The 19,550-nt window shown below is 48.8% G+C and overlaps 1 protein-coding gene across 1 annotated transcript; it reads left to right on the top strand.

Moving 5' to 3' along the window:
• The first annotated feature begins 1,410 nt into the window (after positions 1–1,410).
• LOC136465905 (uncharacterized) lies at positions 1,411–1,713 on the top strand. The gene has a single exon (XM_066464461.1). It carries the CDS (start codon positions 1,411–1,413, stop codon positions 1,711–1,713), a length of 303 nt encoding a protein of 100 aa, XP_066320558.1.
• The last annotated feature ends 17,837 nt before the right edge of the window (positions 1,714–19,550 follow it).

Here is a 19,550-nt window from a genome sequence, read left to right as displayed (position 1 = left end):
CCTAAGCCACCTGGCCCTCGAGTTTTTAGTAGAGCTATCCACGTTGCTCATTTCCTAGCCTAGTTTCGGCAACCGGCCAACCTCATGAAGTACAGTGGCGAGACCAATCCTAAACTTTGGCTAGTCGATTACCGCTTGGCTTGTCAGCTAGGCAGCGTGGACGATGACCTGCTCATCATCCGCAACCTCCCGTTGTTCCTGTCAGACTCGGTGCGAGCCTGGCTCGAACACCTCCCTCCTTCACAGATCCACGACTGGCATGACTTGGTAAGGGTCTTCGTCGGGAACTTTCAGGGCACCTACGTGCACCCTAGGAACTCCTGGGACCTCAAAAGTTGTCGCCAGGGCCTGGATGAGTCTCTCTAAGACTTCATTCGACGCTTCTCCAAGAAATGCACTGAGTTGCCAAGCGTTGGCGACTCAAAAATCGTCTAGGCTTTCCTCTCTGGCACCACCTACCGAGACCTAGTCTAAGAATTGGGCCAAAACGTGCCAACCTCGGTGGCCGCACTCCTCGACATCACCACCAACTTTGCCTCAGGCGAAGAGGCCGTTGGGGCCATCTTCCCTGACAACGACGCTAAGGGGAAGCGGAGGGACGAGGCCCCCGAGGCCTCGGCTCCCCACCTCCCCAAGAAATAGAAGAAGGGTCGCTAGGGGAAGTAGGAAGTCCTCAAGGCTGGCCTAGTCGTGGCTGGAGAACGCAAAAATCCCTGAGGCCCCAGAGGCCCCGGGCTCTTCGACAATATGCTTAAGAAACCCTGCCCTTACCACTAGGGCCCGGTGAAGCATGCCCTTGAAGAATGCACCATGCTCTGGCATTACTATGCCAAGCTTGGGCTCCCCAACAATGATGCCAAGAGGAGGGGCACCAACGATAAGGACGACAACAAGGACGACGGATTCCCTGAGGTGCACAATGCCTTCATGATCTTTGGCGGGCCTTCAGCGTGCCTCATGGCATGCCAGTGGAAGAGGGAGCGCTGGGAGGTCTTCTTGGTGAAGGTGGCCGCACCCCAGTACCTCAACTGGTCTCGGGAGGCAATCACCTTTGACCGGGACGACCATCCTGATTATGTCCCAAACCTCGGGCAATACCTTCTTATCGTCGACCCCATCATCGGCAACACCCGGCTCACTAAGGTATTGATGCACGGAGGCAACGGCCTCAACATCCTCTACACCAACACCCTGGAGCTCCTTGAGCTTGACTAGTCGCAACTCCAGGGTGATGCCGCGCCTTTCCACGGCATTATGCCGGGGAAACGCACGCGGCCCCTCGGGCGCATCGACCTGCCCGTCTGCTTCGGTACTCCCTCTAACTACCACAAGGAGGTCCTCACCTTCGAGGTGGTTGGGTTTAAGGGAACGTACCATGCCATCCTAGGGCGTCCATGCTACGCCAAGTTCATGGCGGTCCCTAACTACACGTACCTCAAGCTCAAGATGCCGGGCCCCAATGACGTCATCATTGTCGAGTCCACGTACGAGCATGCATATGACTGCGACGTCGAATGCATCGAGTACACTGAGGCCATCGTAGAGGTCGAGACCCTCATCATCAACCTTGACCGACTCGGTAGCGAGGCGCCCGACTCCAAGCGTCGCGCCGGGACTTTCGAGCCCACGGAAGCCGTCAAGCTCGTCCTGGTCAACCCCACCTACCCCGATGATCGGGCGCTGAGGATCAGCACCACCCTCGACATCAAATAGGAAGCCATGCTCATCGACTTTCTCCATGCGAATGCTGATATGTTCGCATGGAGTCCCTCGAACATGCCGGGCATACCGAGGGAGGTCGCTGAGCACGCCTTAGACATCCAGGCCGGCTCCAGACCGATGAAGTAGCGCCTGCGCCGATTTGACGAGGAAAAGCACAGGGCCATCGGCGAGGAGGTGCAGAAGCTTTTGGCGGCTAGATTCATCAAAGAAGTATCCCATCCGGAGTGGTTAGATAATCCTGTATTACTTAAGAAGAAAAATGGGAAGTGGTGAATGTGTGTAGACTACACCGGTCTAAACAAAGCATGTCCAAAAGTCCCTTTCCTATTACCTCGAATTGACCAAATCATTGACTCCACTGCGGGATGTGAAACCCTATCCTTCCTTGATGCGTATTCCGATTACCATCAGATCAAGATGAAAGAGTCCAACCAGCTTGTGACTTCTTTCATCACACCATTTGGCATATACTGCTATATGACTATGTCATTCGGCCTTAGAAATGTAGGGGCCACATACCAGCAGTGCATGACCCACGTCTTTGGCAAGCACATCGGGCGGACCGTCGAGGACTACGTGGACGACATCGTGGTCAAGTCCAAGCAGGCCAGTGATCTCATCAGTGACTTGGAAGCAGCCTTCAGATGCCTCAGGGAAAAGGGCATCAAGCTTAACCTCGAGAAGTGTGTCTTCGGGGTCCTTCGAGGTATGCTCTTAGGATTCATAGTCTCGGAACGCGGCATCGAAGCCAACCCAGAGAAGGTCTCAGCAGTGACCAACATGGGACCGATTGGAGACCTCAAGGGAGTATAGAGGGTCATGGGATACCTTGCGGCCCTAAGCCGCTTCATCTCACGCCTTGACGAAAAAGGCTTGCCCTTGTACCGCCTCTTGAGGAAATCGGAACGTTTTTCTTGGACCCCCGAGGCCGAAGAAGCCCTCGCCAAACTCAAGGCATTGCTCACCAATCCTCCCATCCTGGTACCGCCAGCCAAGGGTGAGGCCCTCTTTCTCTATGTCACCGCACCGACCCAAGTGGTCAGCGCGGCCATAGTGGTCGAGAGGCAGGAAGAGGGGCATGCTCTACCCATCCAACGACCCATTTACTTCATCAGTGAAGTACTCTCTGAGACCAAAACACGCTACCCCCATATCCAGAAACTGATCTATGCCATGATCTTGGCTCGACGCAAGCTGTGTCACTACTTCGAGTCCCGCTAGGTGACTGTGGTATCGTCTTTCCCCCTGGGAGAGATAATCCATAACCAGGAGGCCTCAGGTAGAATAGCCAAGTGGGCCGTTGAACTCATGGGGGAGGCTCTGTCCTTTGCGCCTCAGAGAGCAATTAAGTCTTAGGTCTTGGCTGATTTTGTGGCAGAGTGGACCGACATCCAACTGCCACCTGCCCAAGTCCAGGTGGAATGCTGGACCATGTACTTCGATGGGTCCCTGATGAAGACCGGGGCGGGTGCGGGTCTGCTCTTCATCTCACCCCTCAGAGTACACATGCGCTACATGATTCGGCTCCACTTTGCCACCTCCAACAATGCAGCCGAGTATGAAGCCCTCGTCAACGGCTTGTAGATCACCATCGAACTTGGAGTACGGTGTCTCGACGTACGGGGCGATTCGTAGCTCGTTGTCGATCAAGTGATGAAGGAGTCGAACTGCCATGACCCCAAAATGGAGGCGTACCACAAGCTGGTACGTTGCCTTGAAGACAAGTTTGACGGTCTCGAACTCAACCACATCGCACGCAAATTCAACGAGGCCATGGATGAACTGGCAAAGATGGCGTCGACGCGAGCCCCGGTCCCCCCGAATGTCTTCGCCAAAGACCTCCACAAACCTTCCATCGATTGTGCCTCGGCGGCAAAAGAGGGCCCAGCGGTCAAGCCCCCCGCAGGGCTCGGGCCCCCCTCTGTCGCCGAGACTCCTTCGGCCGAGCCCGAGGTCATGGAAGTCAACACGAAGCCTCCTGAGGCCAACCAGGGCATGGACTGGTGAGTCCCGTTCCTTGATTGCCTCGTCCGAGGAGAGCTTCCTGCTGATAGGACCGAAGCCCGACGGCTTGCTCGGTGAGCCAAGACTTACGTTCTCAGCGACGGCGAATTGTACAGGCGAAGCCCATCTGGCGTCCTCCAATGATGCATCATGTTAACACCGTTTTTTGCACGTGTCAAAATGATCGGAGTGGACTAATCGGCAAGGGGAAAGTTACTGTATACTTGATAGCCGATGAAAGCCAGCTTGTAAAGATGGTTGCTGATAGCTGGTGATGGTCGATGGAGAGGTTGATTTAGACTTGGGCGTTGCCGATGAGGTTGAAGGTGTCATTGTCGATGCCGATGAAGGGAGGCTTGAAGACTACTGCCGATGAAACAGGGAGTATGCCGATGAAGGAAGACTTGAGGACTACTGCCGATGAAACAAGGAGTATGCTGATGAAGGAAGACTTGAGGACTACTGCCGATGAAACAGGGGGTATGCCGATGGGAAGGAGGACGGTGAGATTTCCATCGTAATTGAGGCGGACAGGGAAATAGATAGGAGTTGATTTCCTTTTCTATATTTGTTAGAGTATGATTCATGTAAGAGTCACGTGTTTCCTTAGATATGGGCTTGGTGTCCTAGTTGTGTTTGGTTGTGTCTCTTTAGATCAGGGTATAAATATGGAGTGAGAGGCAATGTAATTAGATATATCAATCAATATCAAAACCAATTTTTACTCCCATTTGCATCTACTTACTTTTCGGCGACTTCGTCAATTTGCATTATTTTCTCTTTACGAGTTCTCATTGATTCGGCGAGCTGCATCGCTTCAGTGTGACCTTCGGTGATCCTCGAGTTCCGCGTGAGTACCTCTTGGCCGTGACTTCTGGGCGTATCGCTGTTGTTAGGACCAAAGTGCTCGTATCTTCATCCTTGTTGATTAACAGGTCAAATCGACTGGCACGCCTTGGATATCGATTCGGGTATTAGCCCTTTGTGTTTGCAGATCCACTTTTGCATCAACACATCTTTTGGCACGCCCGGTGGGACAAACCAATCCGATCAATATGTTCAATTCCGAGATCGATGCGGGGAACATTATCGCGGTATCAGAAGAAGATCTTAAGGAAGAGCAGAGGCAGGCTATGGAAAAGGCCGTAGAAGAATACAAGCAGCTTTGTCTGAAATCGTTTAGCCTGAACAAGAGTGGACAAGTCATCCAGAAGCAAGATTTGCCGTTGCCTCGGTAGGTTACCTTTGACTCCAATCCTGGTAAACTTCAAGAGATGGTTAATTCTGCAGTAAATCATGCTTTGATTAATCATTCCAATGTGTTGTCCAATATTGTTCATAATGCTACGGTTCGAACTCTCAAAGAAGGACAAGCGTCACCGCATTATGTTGGGCCTACCTATCACCAACCAGAGCCGGCATCTATCAATACTCCATCGGCTCCCTTGGCCGTTGTGGGTACAGAAGTTACTTCTTCTCCAGTATCGGTAGGCTTACCTAATATTCAATCTACACCGATACGATCAGATCCGGTACTACCAGGAGGACGAATTCAGCTTAGTACAGATCTATCGGCATCAGCTATGTTAGGCCCTGTGTCTCAGAATAGCCAGATTCCTACTAATTGGTGGGGATATGGTATGCCTCCGGAGTCATCTGCTTTCAATCCTGGATTACCTCAAGTGTTTGACGCAGTAGGAAAAGCTCCTATACCATCGGCTGTTTCGCCGATGGCCCAAGTGCCTCAATATGCCACAGCAACTACTGTGCAATCAACTCCAGGGGGTTTCCAGATGCCTTTGGTTCAAACGCCCAGTTCAAATCCTTCGGCAAGCTTACTGCCGATGCAGTAGAAAGCCCCTGTTATGAGTCAAACTGGGGTTCAGTTTATGCCTCAAGCTGGTTATAATTATCCAACAATGTCAGCAAATTACCAGCCATCGGTAAGTTTTGTACCGATGGGTTCTAATAATGGTTGGTCAGGACAGTTACCTGTTCAACATACAGTTCAGCAAAATCAACAGATTGCAGGGATTCAACAGGGTTATATGCAAGCTGGTGTCCAGAATCAAGCATCGGTAGCACAGCCGATGAATCCTTTCCAACAGGTTAATGGACCACAAGTAACGGCGAATATGCCGATTGCTGGAGATCATGGGCCACAAAGATATGTGGAGGGATATCAGCAGGCACTTCCTGTAGAAATTCAGCCAGTTCATCATCAGGAGGCTGATGCTTTTTGGACCGATAGGATAGCAGAAATTATGAAGGATCAGTTTGGGATAAAGCCCAAGGTCAATACTTATTCTTATCGGACTCCATATCCTCCTGCATATGATTTAATTCCTCTCCCAAATCGGTACAAGGTACCAGATTTCACTAAATTCTCTGGGCAAGATGACACATCAACAATGGAACACGTCAATCGCTTCATTATTCAATGTGGAGAGGCAGCTAGCAGAGATGAATTAAGAGTTCGATTATTTTTATCATCTTTGTCTGGATCGGCATTTACATGGTTCATTTCATTACCACCAAATTCTATTATTACCTGGGCTGATCTAGAAAAACAATTTCATAAGTATTTCTTTACTAGAATCCATGAAAAGAAGCTTACCGATTTAGTAAAATTGAGACAGCGCAATGATGAATCGGTAGAGAGCTTTGTGCAAAGACTACGAGACGTAAAAAATAAGTGCTACAGTCTGGTGCTGGATGATCGGCAGCTTGCCGATCTGGCTTTCCAAGGGTTATTGCCACATCTTAAAGACAGATATGCTTCTCAGGAGTTTGAAAGCCTCAGTCATCTTGTGCAAAGGATCTCTGATCAAGATACTAGGGTTTTTGAACCTAAAAGAATTGGAGTAAAAAGGTATCATTTGTTGAAGAAGTAGGAGATTCTGATTCTGATGAAGAACCAGTTATCGACTTAGCTGAGTGGGTTAAGAATAAAAAGCCGATATCTTGTCCCTTTGGTCAAAAAGAGCTAGAAAAGTTTACCTTTGATATCACCAAGGCCGACAAAATATTTGATCTTCTGCTTCAAGAGGGCCAAATTAAGCTGTCACCTAATCATGTGATCCCATCAGTAGAAGAGTTGAAGAAGATCTTGTACTGCAAATGGCACAATGCAACTTCACACAGTACAAATGAGTGCAAGGTGTTCAGGCAATAGTTACAATCGGCTATTGAATCTGAGAGAATTAAGTTTGGTACTTCCAATGCCCAAAGGCCAATGAAAATTGATCAACACCCTTTTCCAGCAAATACGTTGGAGGCCAAAGGGAAGACCAAGGTATTGACGTCCGAGGCTGCTGAGAAAAACGCATCAGTGGATCCCCAACATCGGATAACTACCGATGATGCAAAAAGTAAGGGTTTGCTGGGAGAAAGCAGTAGTTCCAAAAAACCTCCTCGACCTGGCATTGTGATTACTCATCGAAGGCAGCAGGAGGGTTGGCGTCAGCGTAATGATCGATATCAACAACAGCAAGAAGAAAGACGTCGGGAAGAATGGCATCGGCATAAAGATCATTGGAGGTGCCCGTTTTTTATCCATTGCTGGGAAGAAGGTATTAAATTGCCAACTGTTGAAAATTGCCCTGAGTGCAATGGTTATTATGGGGTCAATCGGTCAGAAAGAAGATTTCAACCTGGCAATCAGGGTTTATTTATCAATGAGCCGATCAGAAGTAGAGCATCAGTGCATGATCGGTTGGGGGGCAGACTTAGTGTACATGAAAGGCTTGGTAAACGTGCTGGATATTTTCCAAGGAATCAAGAGGAGCTTGAGGAAATGGCAAATGCAAGAGTTCCCGATGAGAAAATATTCTACAGGGACCCTAATATACGCCGGGTAGAATCGACTAGGACCTGTTATCAGCTGGATTGGAAAACCAAGTTTCCTCGATGGTGCCCGGAGGGTCTAACAAAGACACAGAGAAGGAGGATGCAACGTGAGCGTCAGGAGGATTTATACCAAGAGGAAAATTCCTCCAATGAGAGGTCTGGTCATCAGCAGTGGCAGGTAAAACACAAAAATAAGGGTCCATCGGTAGATGTTAATATGGTATTCATGTTGCCGATGGAATTTTTGGCACTATCTGATAATGAGGAAGAAGTTGTTCTCTCTGATCAAGTAGCTCAGTTGACACTAGATCCAATGATGGCTGTTTTTGAGAAACCTACCGATGACGAGAGACAGCATCTTAAGGCTTTGTTTGTGAAGGGCAGAGTTGATGGGCAGCCTGTGTCTAAGGTACTTATTGATGGAGGGGCTACGATTAATATTATGCCTTATGTGATGTATCGGAAACTTGGTAAGGGAGATCAAGACTTGACCAAAACTGATATGATGCTGAAAGATTTTGAAGGCAATGTGTCACCGGCTAAAGGGGCAGTATGCGTTGAATTGACCATCGGCAGCAAAACCTTGCCAACGACATTCTTTGTTATTAACGGCAAGGGTGCATATAATCTGCTTCTAGGGAGGGATTGGATTTATGCTAATTGTTGTGTTCCTTCTACAATGCATCAATGCCTCGTACAGTGGATTGGGGATAAGATTGAGGTTGTCCCTGGTGATTCTTCTTATATCATCGCATCGGCAGAGTCAGATACTTATGAGTGAACTAAATGCATATCAGGAGAAGCTTGGGAAAAAGAGTTCCTTAGAGTTGCTGATTATGAAATTCCACCGATCCAAGCAGTCGGTTCTGAAGAAGAGTTTTAATGGATAGGTTTGCCGATGATGGAAAATTAGGTCAAGGGTTCACATCGGCAGATGATTTAGTAGAAGTAGATAACGGTGATGGCGATAGGCCAAGACCTACTTTTATTAGTGCTAAGTTAGATTCCAAGTGTAAGCAGCAAATAATTGATGTGTTAAAAGAGTATAAAGATTGTTTTGGTTGGGATTATACTGAGATGCCTGGGTTAGACCGATCGGTAGTTGAACATCGGTTACCTATCAAATCTGGATTTCGGCCACATCAGCAGCTAGCGCGCCGATGCAACCCTAATATACTTCCTGATATTAAGGCCGAAATAACTAAATTAATTGAGGCAAAGTTTATTCGGCAGTGTCGATATGCAGAGTGGATCTCTAATGTGGTTTCTATTTATAAGAAGAATGGAAAGCTTCATGTTTGTATTGATTTCAGGAATCTCAATAAAGCCACACCGATGGATGGCTATCCAATGCCGATTGCTGATTTGTTGATTGATACTGTAGCCGGACATCAAATTATTAGCTTCATGGATGGTAATGCAGGCTACAATCAAATATTCATGGCTGAAGAAGATATTCCCAAGACTGCTTTCAGATGTCCAGGTCATGTGGGGTTGTTTGAGTGGATAGTTATAACGTTTGGTTTGAAAAATGCCGGCGCTACTTATCAGAGAGCTATGAACTTTATTTTTCATGAATACATCGGCACATTAGTAGAGATCTACATTGATGATGTGGTGATTAAGTCTGGAGATATCACAAAACATCTAGCCGATCTACGAAAGATACTGGAGTGTACAAGGAAGCATGGATTGAAGATGAATCCTAATAAATGTGCATTTGGTGTATCGGCAGGTCAATTCTTGGGTTTTATGGTGCATCAGCGGGGCATCGAAATCAGTAGGAAGTCTATTGATGCAATTAACAAGGTGGTTGCTCCTGCCAATAAGACTGAATTGCAATCTTTGATCGGTAAGATTAATTTCATTAGAAGATTCATATCTAATCTGTCGGGTAAGATCAAGGCTTTCAGTCCATTACTTAAATTGAGGGCCGATCAGGAATTTGTATGGGGAGCTGAGCAGCAGTTAGCCCTCGATGAAATTAAGAAATATTTAACAAATCCTCCAGTGCTAGTTCCACCTCAACACGGGAAGCCTTTCAGGTTGTATTTGTCAGCTGATAATACTATTATTGGTTCAGCTCTTATTCAAGAATTTGAAGGGAAAGAACGTGTTATTTATTATCTGAGCAGAAGATTAGTGGATGCTGAGACAAGGTATTCGGCCATTGAAAAATTATGTCTATGTTTATACTTTTCTTGTGTCAAATTGAGACATTATTTGTTATCTGCCGAATGTACGGTCATATGCAAAGACGACGTAGTCAAGTACATGCTGTCAATGCCGATATTAAGTGGTAGAATCGGCAAGTGGATTTTAGCATTATCAGAATTTAAACTACGTTACGAATCGACCAAGGCAGTTAAGGGGCAAGTTATGGCTGATTTCGTTACTCAGCATTGTAATACAGTGGACTCTCTGGAGATTGCCCCTTGGACACTTTTCTTCGATGGTTCCACATGCGGTGAAGGAGCAGGTATCGGCATTGTGTTGATTTCACCTCAAGGAAGGAAGTATGAGTTTTCATTGCCGATTATTGCTACATCGACAAACAATCAGGCTGAATACCAAGCCTTGATAAAAGGGTTAGAATTACTGAAGGAGATACGTGCCGATGCTGTTGAAATCTTTGGTGATTCTATGCTAGTTATAAATCAATTAACTGGAATTTATGAATGCCGAAGTGAAGCTTTGATTTCGTATTATGAAAGATGTTTGCAATTGTTGAAAGGATTTAGAGATTTTCATCTTGAACATATCTCTCGGTTGCATAATGAGGAAGCTAATCGACTAGCTCAGCATGCTTTAGGGTATCAGCCTATTCAGGAAGTGCTAACATCGGCAGTTGATACCGATGACTGGAGGAAGGAGGTTGTCGATTATTTAAAGGATCCATATAGAAAGGTTGAGAGACGTATAAGGTTCCAAGCTACTAAGTATGTGCTCCTCGATGATGAATTATATTATCGAACTATAGATGGAGTTTTACTTAGATGTGTTAGCAGTGATGAATCGAAAAGCTTGATGGGTGAAATTCATGAAGGAGTGTGTGGGGCGCATCAATCGGCTTTCAAGATGAAGTGGATGATCAGAAGGAATGGGTACTATTGGCCGACTATTCTTGAAGATTGTTTTAAATATTTTAAAGGATGTCAGGGGTGTCAAAAGTTTGGTAATATTCAAAGAGCGCCTGCATAGGCTATGAACCCTATAATCAAACCGTGGCCGTTCCGGGGATGGGCTATTGATCTCATTGGTCAGATTTATCCGCCATCGAGTAAAGGACATAAATTTATTCTGGTTGCTACCGATTATTTCACAAAAAAGGGTTGAGGCAATTCCTTTAAAAAAGGTGACATTGGTTAATATGATTGATTTTGTGAAAGAGCATATTGTCTACCGATTTGGTATTCCTCAGACTATCACTACCGATCAGGGCACTATGTTTATATCAGGAGAATTTGATGAGTTTGCTGTAGGTATGGGAATTAAAGTTTTAAATTCTTCTCCATATTATGCTCAAGCTAATGGTCAAGCTGAGGCTTCTAACAAAGGGATCATCAAACTCATTAAGCGCAAAATTGAAGAAAATCCTAGGAGGTGGCATACAGTATTAAATGAAGCCTTGTGGTCATATCGGATGTCATGTCATGGTGCAACCAAAGTAACGCCTTATCAGTTAGTATATGGACACGATGCAGTATTGCCTTAGGAAATTAAAATTGGCTCTAGGCGAATACGTTCTCAAAATCAGCTGACAACCGATGATTATAATACCCTTATGAAGGATGAGTTGGAAGATGTGGCGGGTCATCGGTTAAGGGCTTTAGTTAGCATCGAAGAAAATAAGAAAAGAGTAGCCAGATGGTATGACAAGAAGGTGAAGATAAAGGAGTTTGCCGATGGAGATCTGGTCTGGAAATTGGTTTTACCGATTGGGACTAAAAGTTCAAAGTTTGGAAAGTGGTCTCCTAATTGGGAAGGTCCATATCAGATAAATCAGTCTGTTCCTGGTAACGCATATATTCTAGAAACCCTCGAAGGGGTTGTGTTTCCTAGAGCATTAAATGGAAAATATTTAAAGAAATATTACCCTAGTATCTGGATGGATGCATAAAAGTATAAGTGCCGATAACAGTCCTATCGGCTAGAATTATGCAAGGATGTCAATGTCTCATAAAGTGCCGATACAATAAACAAGATTACAAGTTCAACAAGGATTGGATAGCTAATATCGCACACAGGCAAATCTGCTTGGCTTCCTCCATTTCTTTGATATCGTCATCGGCAGTACCCTCCACAGGCTTGAGTTTTTTCTTCATGGCCAAAGCTTTGCGAGCCTAGATATCTCTTTCTTGCTGAAGGGCTTTGATGGCATTGGGTAGCTGGCTTTCTTTTTGTTGAGCATGAGTTAAGGCTGCATCGACTTCCTTCAATTCAGCCAATAGAGCCATCTTCCTTGCTGATAAATCCAAGATTTTCTGCTTAAGTTCAGCACCCGAAGTCTGCAAGTTGCCGATGCCCTTGTGCTTCTCATCGGCAATTTGTTTCAGTTGTAGCATCTCTTCTTTGAGTTGAGCCTGAGCTGCTCTATCGGTAATACGTTGAGCAGCCCGTTGATATTGTAGTTGGCGACTTTCTAAATGGGCTGCTGGGAAGAGTACTTCTTCAACATCGGCAGGGACCTGGCCACGGATTGTTTTGAAAATTGCCTTTGCGGGGTCCGAGTCATCTACCAGTTGGGCGGTATCCTGCTGTAGCAAGTTCAGGAGAGCTTCCAACCTGGACTTAGTTTCTGCCGATATTGTTCCTAGTGCAAGGGAAGAACTTGTTTCCTCTCCATCATCGTCAGAGACGTCAATAGCGAAGGAGAATAGGCTGTTTGGGGAGTCTTGTTCCTGAGGAAAAGGAAAGGAGGTCAGTTAAGGATAAGTATGAGTATTGTAAATCAGCTAGGTTAATCGGTTTACCTGTTTCAAGGCGATTTCCTGTGCTTGACTAGAGGAAGCAACCTGGAGTATGTCGTGTGGGGGATCGGTTGAGCTTGCCGATGGGATATACTCTGTGACTTCATCGGTGGTTGGCTCTTGAGGTATGATGACCGATGACATTGGGGCAGATGTAGGGATCGGCATGGACCTTTGTCGTTTTGGCTGTGCTTCAGCATCTGTTAAAGCTTTGCGCTTTGCTTGGGCATCGGCAACGATTGGCTGGAGGGCATCGACACTTGTTGATTGTGAAGCTTGGACATCTGGTACGCTTGCCGATGTACCCAATTGTTGCTGCAAAACAAGTGTAAGGTATGATATTTAACAGATAAAATGTAAAGTTAAGAAGATACCTCTGAAGGTTCGTCAAAAGAAGTGGTGCTTGATATCAGAGGAATTGCCGATGACGATCCAGCAGTAGCTCTTACCCCCTAGTAATTAATGTTAATATAGTTTGTGATCGGCATGAGTAGAAATAAACAAGGTTGTTACCTTGAATGCCTTGACCAAGGTTGTAGCAGCAGCCGATGGAGTGGCCCTGGCTGTAGCCAATTTGGACTTGGAGGTGATGGTCTTGGTACGGATCTTCTGGTGAGTCAAAGCGGCTAAGGTGGGAGCGTTGTAGCCGATCGGTGATATCGGGGAAACAGGCCGAAGATCGAAGGGTTTCTCACTTTTGCTCATAGTTGGTGCTGGGTTGTTAACCTGTCACGAGAGAGTTAGTTACCGATATATGAAAGAAAAAAGCGGAAGGGAGCTAAAAGGAACTTACTGCGTCATCGGGAATGGCGTATTCAGGGTCGATCATGTGCCGATATGTGTGAATAGATGTTGCAAACAGTTGTTCCTTCCACTCTCGCCACCATTGCTTATATGACTCGGTGATGAAAGATACTGGCGTCCAGGTGGATATATCAACATCTGTAGTATCGGCATCGGGGGAGAGTTGTACTACCTTGTTCCAATCTGTTCCGCAGGTAATTGTTTCCCTGGGTTTGATCACATCGGCAAAGCAAAGTTTGATTGGCAGTTGCCTAAAAGCCAATTGACGGGATACTGCCAATGGGTTGTAAAATTCATACGTAATGCTGGTGTTTTTCCCGCTACCAAATGTATTTACTGGGATTACCCTGGGAGTAATGATGGCCATCATGAGTTCCTTATCCTGATTCAGAGTGTCATCGGCAAAGTCATGATTACTTGGAAGAGATATCGGTACAGGATATTTTAATTCTGAAAATAATAGCATTATCATGTTAAGATCTTGCCGATGGGTTATTATTTCGGTATCTTAACCATAATCAAGGCAAGAGTGGTTGGTGATTGTGCGATATTTACTGAAGTGCGTGAATCAGGATTAGATTTGATTGGATTTGATAATAGATCAGGTTTTGGCTTGGAGAATGAGTTACGGTAATCTGGAGTAAATTTCGGAGCATTAATGGTTTTATACTCCGAAATTGGGGGGCATGTGTTGACACCGTTTTTTGCACGTGTCAAAATGATCAGAGTGGACTAATCGGCAAGGGGAAAGTTACTGTATACTTGATAGCCGATGAAAGCCAGCTTGTAAAGATGGTTGCTGATAGCTGGTGATGGTCGATGGAGAGGTTGATTTAGACTCGGGCATTGCCGATGAGGTTGAAGGTGTCATTGTCGATGCCGATGAAGGGAGGCTTGAAGACTACTGCCGATGAAACAGGGAGTATGCCGATGAAGGAAGACTTGAGGACTACTGCCGATGAAACAAGGAGTATGCTGATGAAGGAAGACTTGAGGACTACTGCCGATGAAATAGGGGGTATGCCGATGGGAAGGAGGATGGTGAGATTTCCATCGTAATTGAGGCGGACAGGGAAATAGATAGGAGTTGATTTCCTTTTCTATATTTGTTAGAGTATGATTCATGTAAGAGTCACGTGTTTCCTTAGATATGGGCTTGGTGTCCTAGTTGTGTTTGGTTGTGTCTCTTTAGATCAGGGTATAAATATGGAGTGAGAGGCAATGTAATTAGATATATCAATCAATATCAAAACCAATTTTTACTCCCATTTGCATCTACTTACTTTTCGGCGACTTCGTCAATTTACATTATTTTCTCTTTACGAGTTCTCATTGATTCGGTGAGCTGCATCGCTTCAGTGCGACCTTCGGCGATCCTCGAGTTCCACGTGAGTACCTCTTGGCCGTGACTTCCAGGCGTATCGCTGTTGTCAGGACCAAAGTGCTCGTATCTTCATCCTTGTCGATTAACAGGTCAAATCGACTGGCACGCCTTGGATATTGATTCGGGTATTAGCCCTTTGTGTTTGCAGATCCACTTTTGCATCAACACATCACTACCGAGGTAGGTCGAGCCCTACTTTGGGACTTGCACGTGGGAGCCTGTGGGCACCATGCGGCACCTCGGACACTCATCGGAAATGCCTTCTGCCAAGGGTTCTACTGGCCAACAGCAGTTGCTGACGCCACCAAGCCCGTACGCTCCTGCGAGGGATGCCAGTACTATGCACGGCAGATGCATCTCCTGGCTCAAGCCCTCCAAACCATCCCTATCACATGGCCATTCGCCGTGTGGGGACTCAACATGGTTGGGCCTCTGTAGAAGGCCTCCGAGGGCTACACCCATCTGCTGGTAGCAATCGATAAGTTCTCCAAGTGGATCAAGGCTCATCCGATCAATCGAATCAAGTCCGAGCAAGCGGTTCTATTCTTCACTAATATCATCCATAGGTTCAGGGTTTCGAACACCATCATCACCAACAATGGGACACAATTCACTGGCCAAAAATTCTTGACATTCTGTGACGACCACCACATCCATGTGGCCTGGTCGGCCATAGGACACCCTAGGACAAACAGCCAAGTAGAGCATGCCAACGGCATGATCCTACAAGGCCTTAAGCCAAGAATATACAACCGGTTGAAGAAATTTGGCAAGAAATGGCTTGCCAAACTCCCACCAGTCATCTAGAGCCTGAGGAACACCCCGAGCCGAGCCACGGGGTTCACACCGTTCTTCCTGGTCTACGGAGCCGAGGCCATCCTCCCCACTGACTTGGAATATGGTTCCCCAAGGCTACAGGCTTACAACAAGCAAAGCAATCGCACCACCTACGAAGACGCCCTCAACCAACTGGAGGAAGCCCGAGACATTGCGCTGCTACATTCGGCCAAGTACCAGCAAGCCCTACGACGCTATCAAGCCCAGCGCATTCGAAGCCAAGACCTAAAAGTGGGTGACCTGGTGCTGAGGCTAAGGTAGAGCAACAAGGGCCGCCACAAGCTAACCCCACCATGGGAAGGACCATACATCGTCGCCCAAGTACTGAAGCCCAGAACCTACAAGCTAGCCAACGAGAAGGGCGAAATCCTCACCAACGCTTGGAACATAGAATAGCTACATCACTTTTACCCTTAAATTTCCAAGCATTGTATACATTGTTTCTTGAAATACAATTAAGAAGCGTTCTTTAGTTGTCCTAATTTTTCAAGAAACCCCCTGGGCCCATCAAGGGCCTCAGTGATATGATAACTTCATTAGGGAGACTCGGCTCCGCCTCTGCAGAGGTGCCCACTGCGGGGCTCAAACGAGACATGACTCTGCCTCTACAGAACCGAGCCTCCCTCAGGGGCTAGAAGGGAGGACTCCCCCCTAAGTCCTACGCACCATTTTTTAGTCGTTTTTCGAAAAAAATTTCCATGCCAAACCCTCTAGCACGCTCTGACAAATCAATTGTAAAGAACCTAAGGACCGAAAGTCTGTCTCAGGGCCAAAAGGCTGGACGAGTCGCGAGACGGCCTACGCCTCTAGGCTACGGCACTCCCTCACCACCTTTTTGCCCTAGGGACAACTTAGGCTCTGAGGAAGTTTTTTGTGAATGATATGTCTAGAAACAAGATAGAGGGCAAAGGCTCAGAAATACAATAAAGAAAAACGATTAAGAAGCGCAGACAGATAAGTATTTCAAAAAGGCCTTGATAGGCCACCAGCATTATGATACTATAACATAATCCCTAATTTATTTACATGGCCTCTTGGTCCTAGGTCAGGGCTCAGGGTCTCTAGCATCGGCAGATGGCAGGGGAGGGACCACCTCCTCTTCAAACAACTTGGCTAGCACCATGCTGGGGCCCTCATCTGACTCCATCAGCTTTGCAACCTCCTCGTTGGCCTCCTCGTCGACCTCTGGCAAGATGTAGCCGTCACTGATGGCCTCGAGGTCGATGCCGGCGTAGTGCAAGGAGATGACGGCTAGGGCACGCTTGACGCCCGCGTGCAGCGCCCCCAAAGTCGCTCGTGCACTTGGCCGCTCAACGTGACCAAGCGGCTCTTAAGGGAGCTACCCGACTAGGCCCCTCAACCTCTAGGGCCTCGCACATGGTATGGGCGGCACTCTTCAGCGCGTCGTGCTCCCCGATCTCGGCCTCAAGCACCGCCTGCACTACAATAGAGGCCTCGGCTGCCCGGGTGACCTCCTTCTCCAACTCTACGCCAAAACAAATGGAATGGGGTTGAGCACAAAGGGAAACATGCCAAATCAGGGCAGAGGCCTACGGGACTCACCCTCGGCCTTCTCCTCCTAGCGCTGGGCCTCGACCCAAGAGGCCTTGGCTTTCTCCTTCCAGCGCTAGGCCTCAACCCGAGAGGCCTCAGCTTTCTCCTTCCAGCCCTGGACCTCGACCCAAGAAGCCTTGGCCACCCTAGAAGCCTCTTTCTCCAGCTCTGCATCACACCAGGGTATTAGGAGTCGAACACAAGAGAAACAAATAAAACAAGGGGAACAGGACTCACCCTCGACCTTTCCCTTTCAGACCACAGCCTCAGTCCGGGAGGTTTCAACTACCTTGAGGGCCTCTGCCAGGGCACCTTTCACCAGCAGGTGCGCACCCTGCTCCGCCCCTAGCTGCCCAGCAAGGGCCTTGGCAGAGGCCGTCGCTTCTTCAGCCTGAGACCAAAAGGCGTCCCGATCACCGGCCACTCGGGTCAGCTCCTCCTCTAGCTCCTTGACCCACGCTGCCAAAGGGGCGACCTGCTCCTGAGCCATGGCCGCCTCGGCCTTCATATCGGCACAGTGGAGGCGGAGGTCCTCCACCTCTGTGCTTCGTGCCAATAGAAGCTCGTTGGTGTCAGCAAGCAAGCCCTTGTGCCGTTGGAGCTGGTCCCAGACGTCCCTCTCCCATTGGAGGAACAATGACTTCCCGAGGGACCAGGTCTCGAGCTCCTAGATAGTCAAAACAGGGGTCATTCACTATGAGAAAACTCGAAAAAAGACAACACCACATGAGAAAAGAAGGCGCGAACCTAGGTGACCCTAGGCAGATCGTCGGCCATGATGGACAGTGCTATCCGCAGTGACTGCTCCACTAGCTAGCGATATTGCTCAAAGGTGTCCTAGTGCCCCCCCCTTGGCCGCGTCCTCAAGGGCAAACAGAGGCTCCCCCTCAGGGTCGTCCAGGCTCTGCCATAGGACACGCGGGTGATCCCACCCGTGGGGCTTGGGTCGTACCTGCATGAGGGCTGAGCTTCCCTCGCCCAAGGTCGGAGCTGGCCGCTCCATAGTGCCGGCCACCTCGGCATCGACCACCTCCTTCACCTGAGAAGTATCGTCGGAGGAGATCGAATGGACCTCCACTTCCCGGGCGCTCTCCTGCAACAATGGCGGGCCTTGGACCGGCGGCGGTATTGAGGCTTGCCCCGCCTCTGCCTCCACTTCCTGGGCCACCAGCTTCGCCGCGCTCATGCCGGCTCCTGCCACCCTGGCCTCGATGGTCTTGGGGGCTTCAGTCCCTGCCACCCCGGCCTCGGTGGTCTCGGGGGCTCTGGTCCCCGCCACTTCAGCCTCGGCGGTCCTGGGCGCCCCGGCCTCCATCGCCTCAGCCTCGGAAGTCCAGGGGGCCTCTGTCTTGCCCTCAATGGCCTCAGCAACCAATGGTGCCTCGGCCCCATCTGACTCACGGGGCATAGGCATCTCCTCCCCTGCTGGCTCCATGGCTGACTCGGTAACCTCCCCCTAGGCGACCAGCTCCTTCGGGTCAGCCCTCGCCGATGCCCCAACACGTTGTACAGCGGCCTGTGCCTCCACCACCTGATGAGCGGTGGAGCCCATGCTCACCTTGAGCGACTTAAGCGGCACCAGGGTCGGCACCTTCGCCTTACGCTTTCGGCTGAAGGCAAAACACCCACTTGGTTAGCATATGACCATAAAGCGAGCGGGAAACGATACGAACACCGCTAAAAAAACACTCACCTCGAGCGAGGGTGCAACCGCTTCAGCACTGCGACCCGCCTCTACAATGGTGGTGGCGACGGCGGTGGCACGACCTCCGTATCCGCTGGTGCCAGCCGGCCCTCACCGGACTTCGGCACCCCCTTGGTCCTCTACGGGGGCAGTTGTGTCACCCCCACCGCCACTAGCTCCACCTCTGCCGTCGAGCCCACTAGGCTGATGGCGCGTTTTCCCAATGCTCGTGCCTCAGGCATGTCGGCCTTGGCCCCAGGGCGGGCAATCGCTGGCCCCGAGGCGTCCTCTCCTCCTCCTCCTGGGAATTGTCGACCGGCTCACCGACGCCCTGAGCGCCGTCTCCACGATGTCAAGGAGATGGTCCAAGGGACCCCACCCCATCTCGCTCTCATCATCTCTGTCCGAAGCATCCGTCGATAGTGATGGCGATGGAGATGACTCCACCGGGAGATTGTCCTACCTCTGCTGCCGGCGGCGCTTCTCTAGCCCCTCGCGCGCAAGGATCTTTCTCATGCACTTTGCCTCCTCGGCATCCTTCCGCTTCTTCTATGCCTCGGCATGTGCCTAGTTCACCGCCCGCCACGCTGCGTCCTCAGGAACGGGCGCGCGGGGAGGCTCGCACGTCTCTCATCCCCTGTAGGAACAGCGAACGCAAATAAGGGACCGAAAAACAGTGAGGAACAGGGAGGCCTCGGGGGCTGCTACGGCGCATGACTTACTAGGGAGAGGTACCCCCGTG

This window comes from Miscanthus floridulus, chromosome 7 (genome assembly GCF_019320115.1).
Source record: "Miscanthus floridulus cultivar M001 chromosome 7, ASM1932011v1, whole genome shotgun sequence".
NCBI lineage: Eukaryota > Viridiplantae > Streptophyta > Magnoliopsida > Poales > Poaceae > Miscanthus > Miscanthus floridulus.
This window is presented reverse-complemented; position numbering and strand designations above follow the sequence as displayed.

Excerpts from the sequence above, each read along its gene's own strand:
- LOC136465905 (XM_066464461.1), top strand. The coding sequence starts at position 1,411 with ATGGCGGTCCCTAACTACACGTACCTCAAGCTCAAGATGCCGGGCCCC.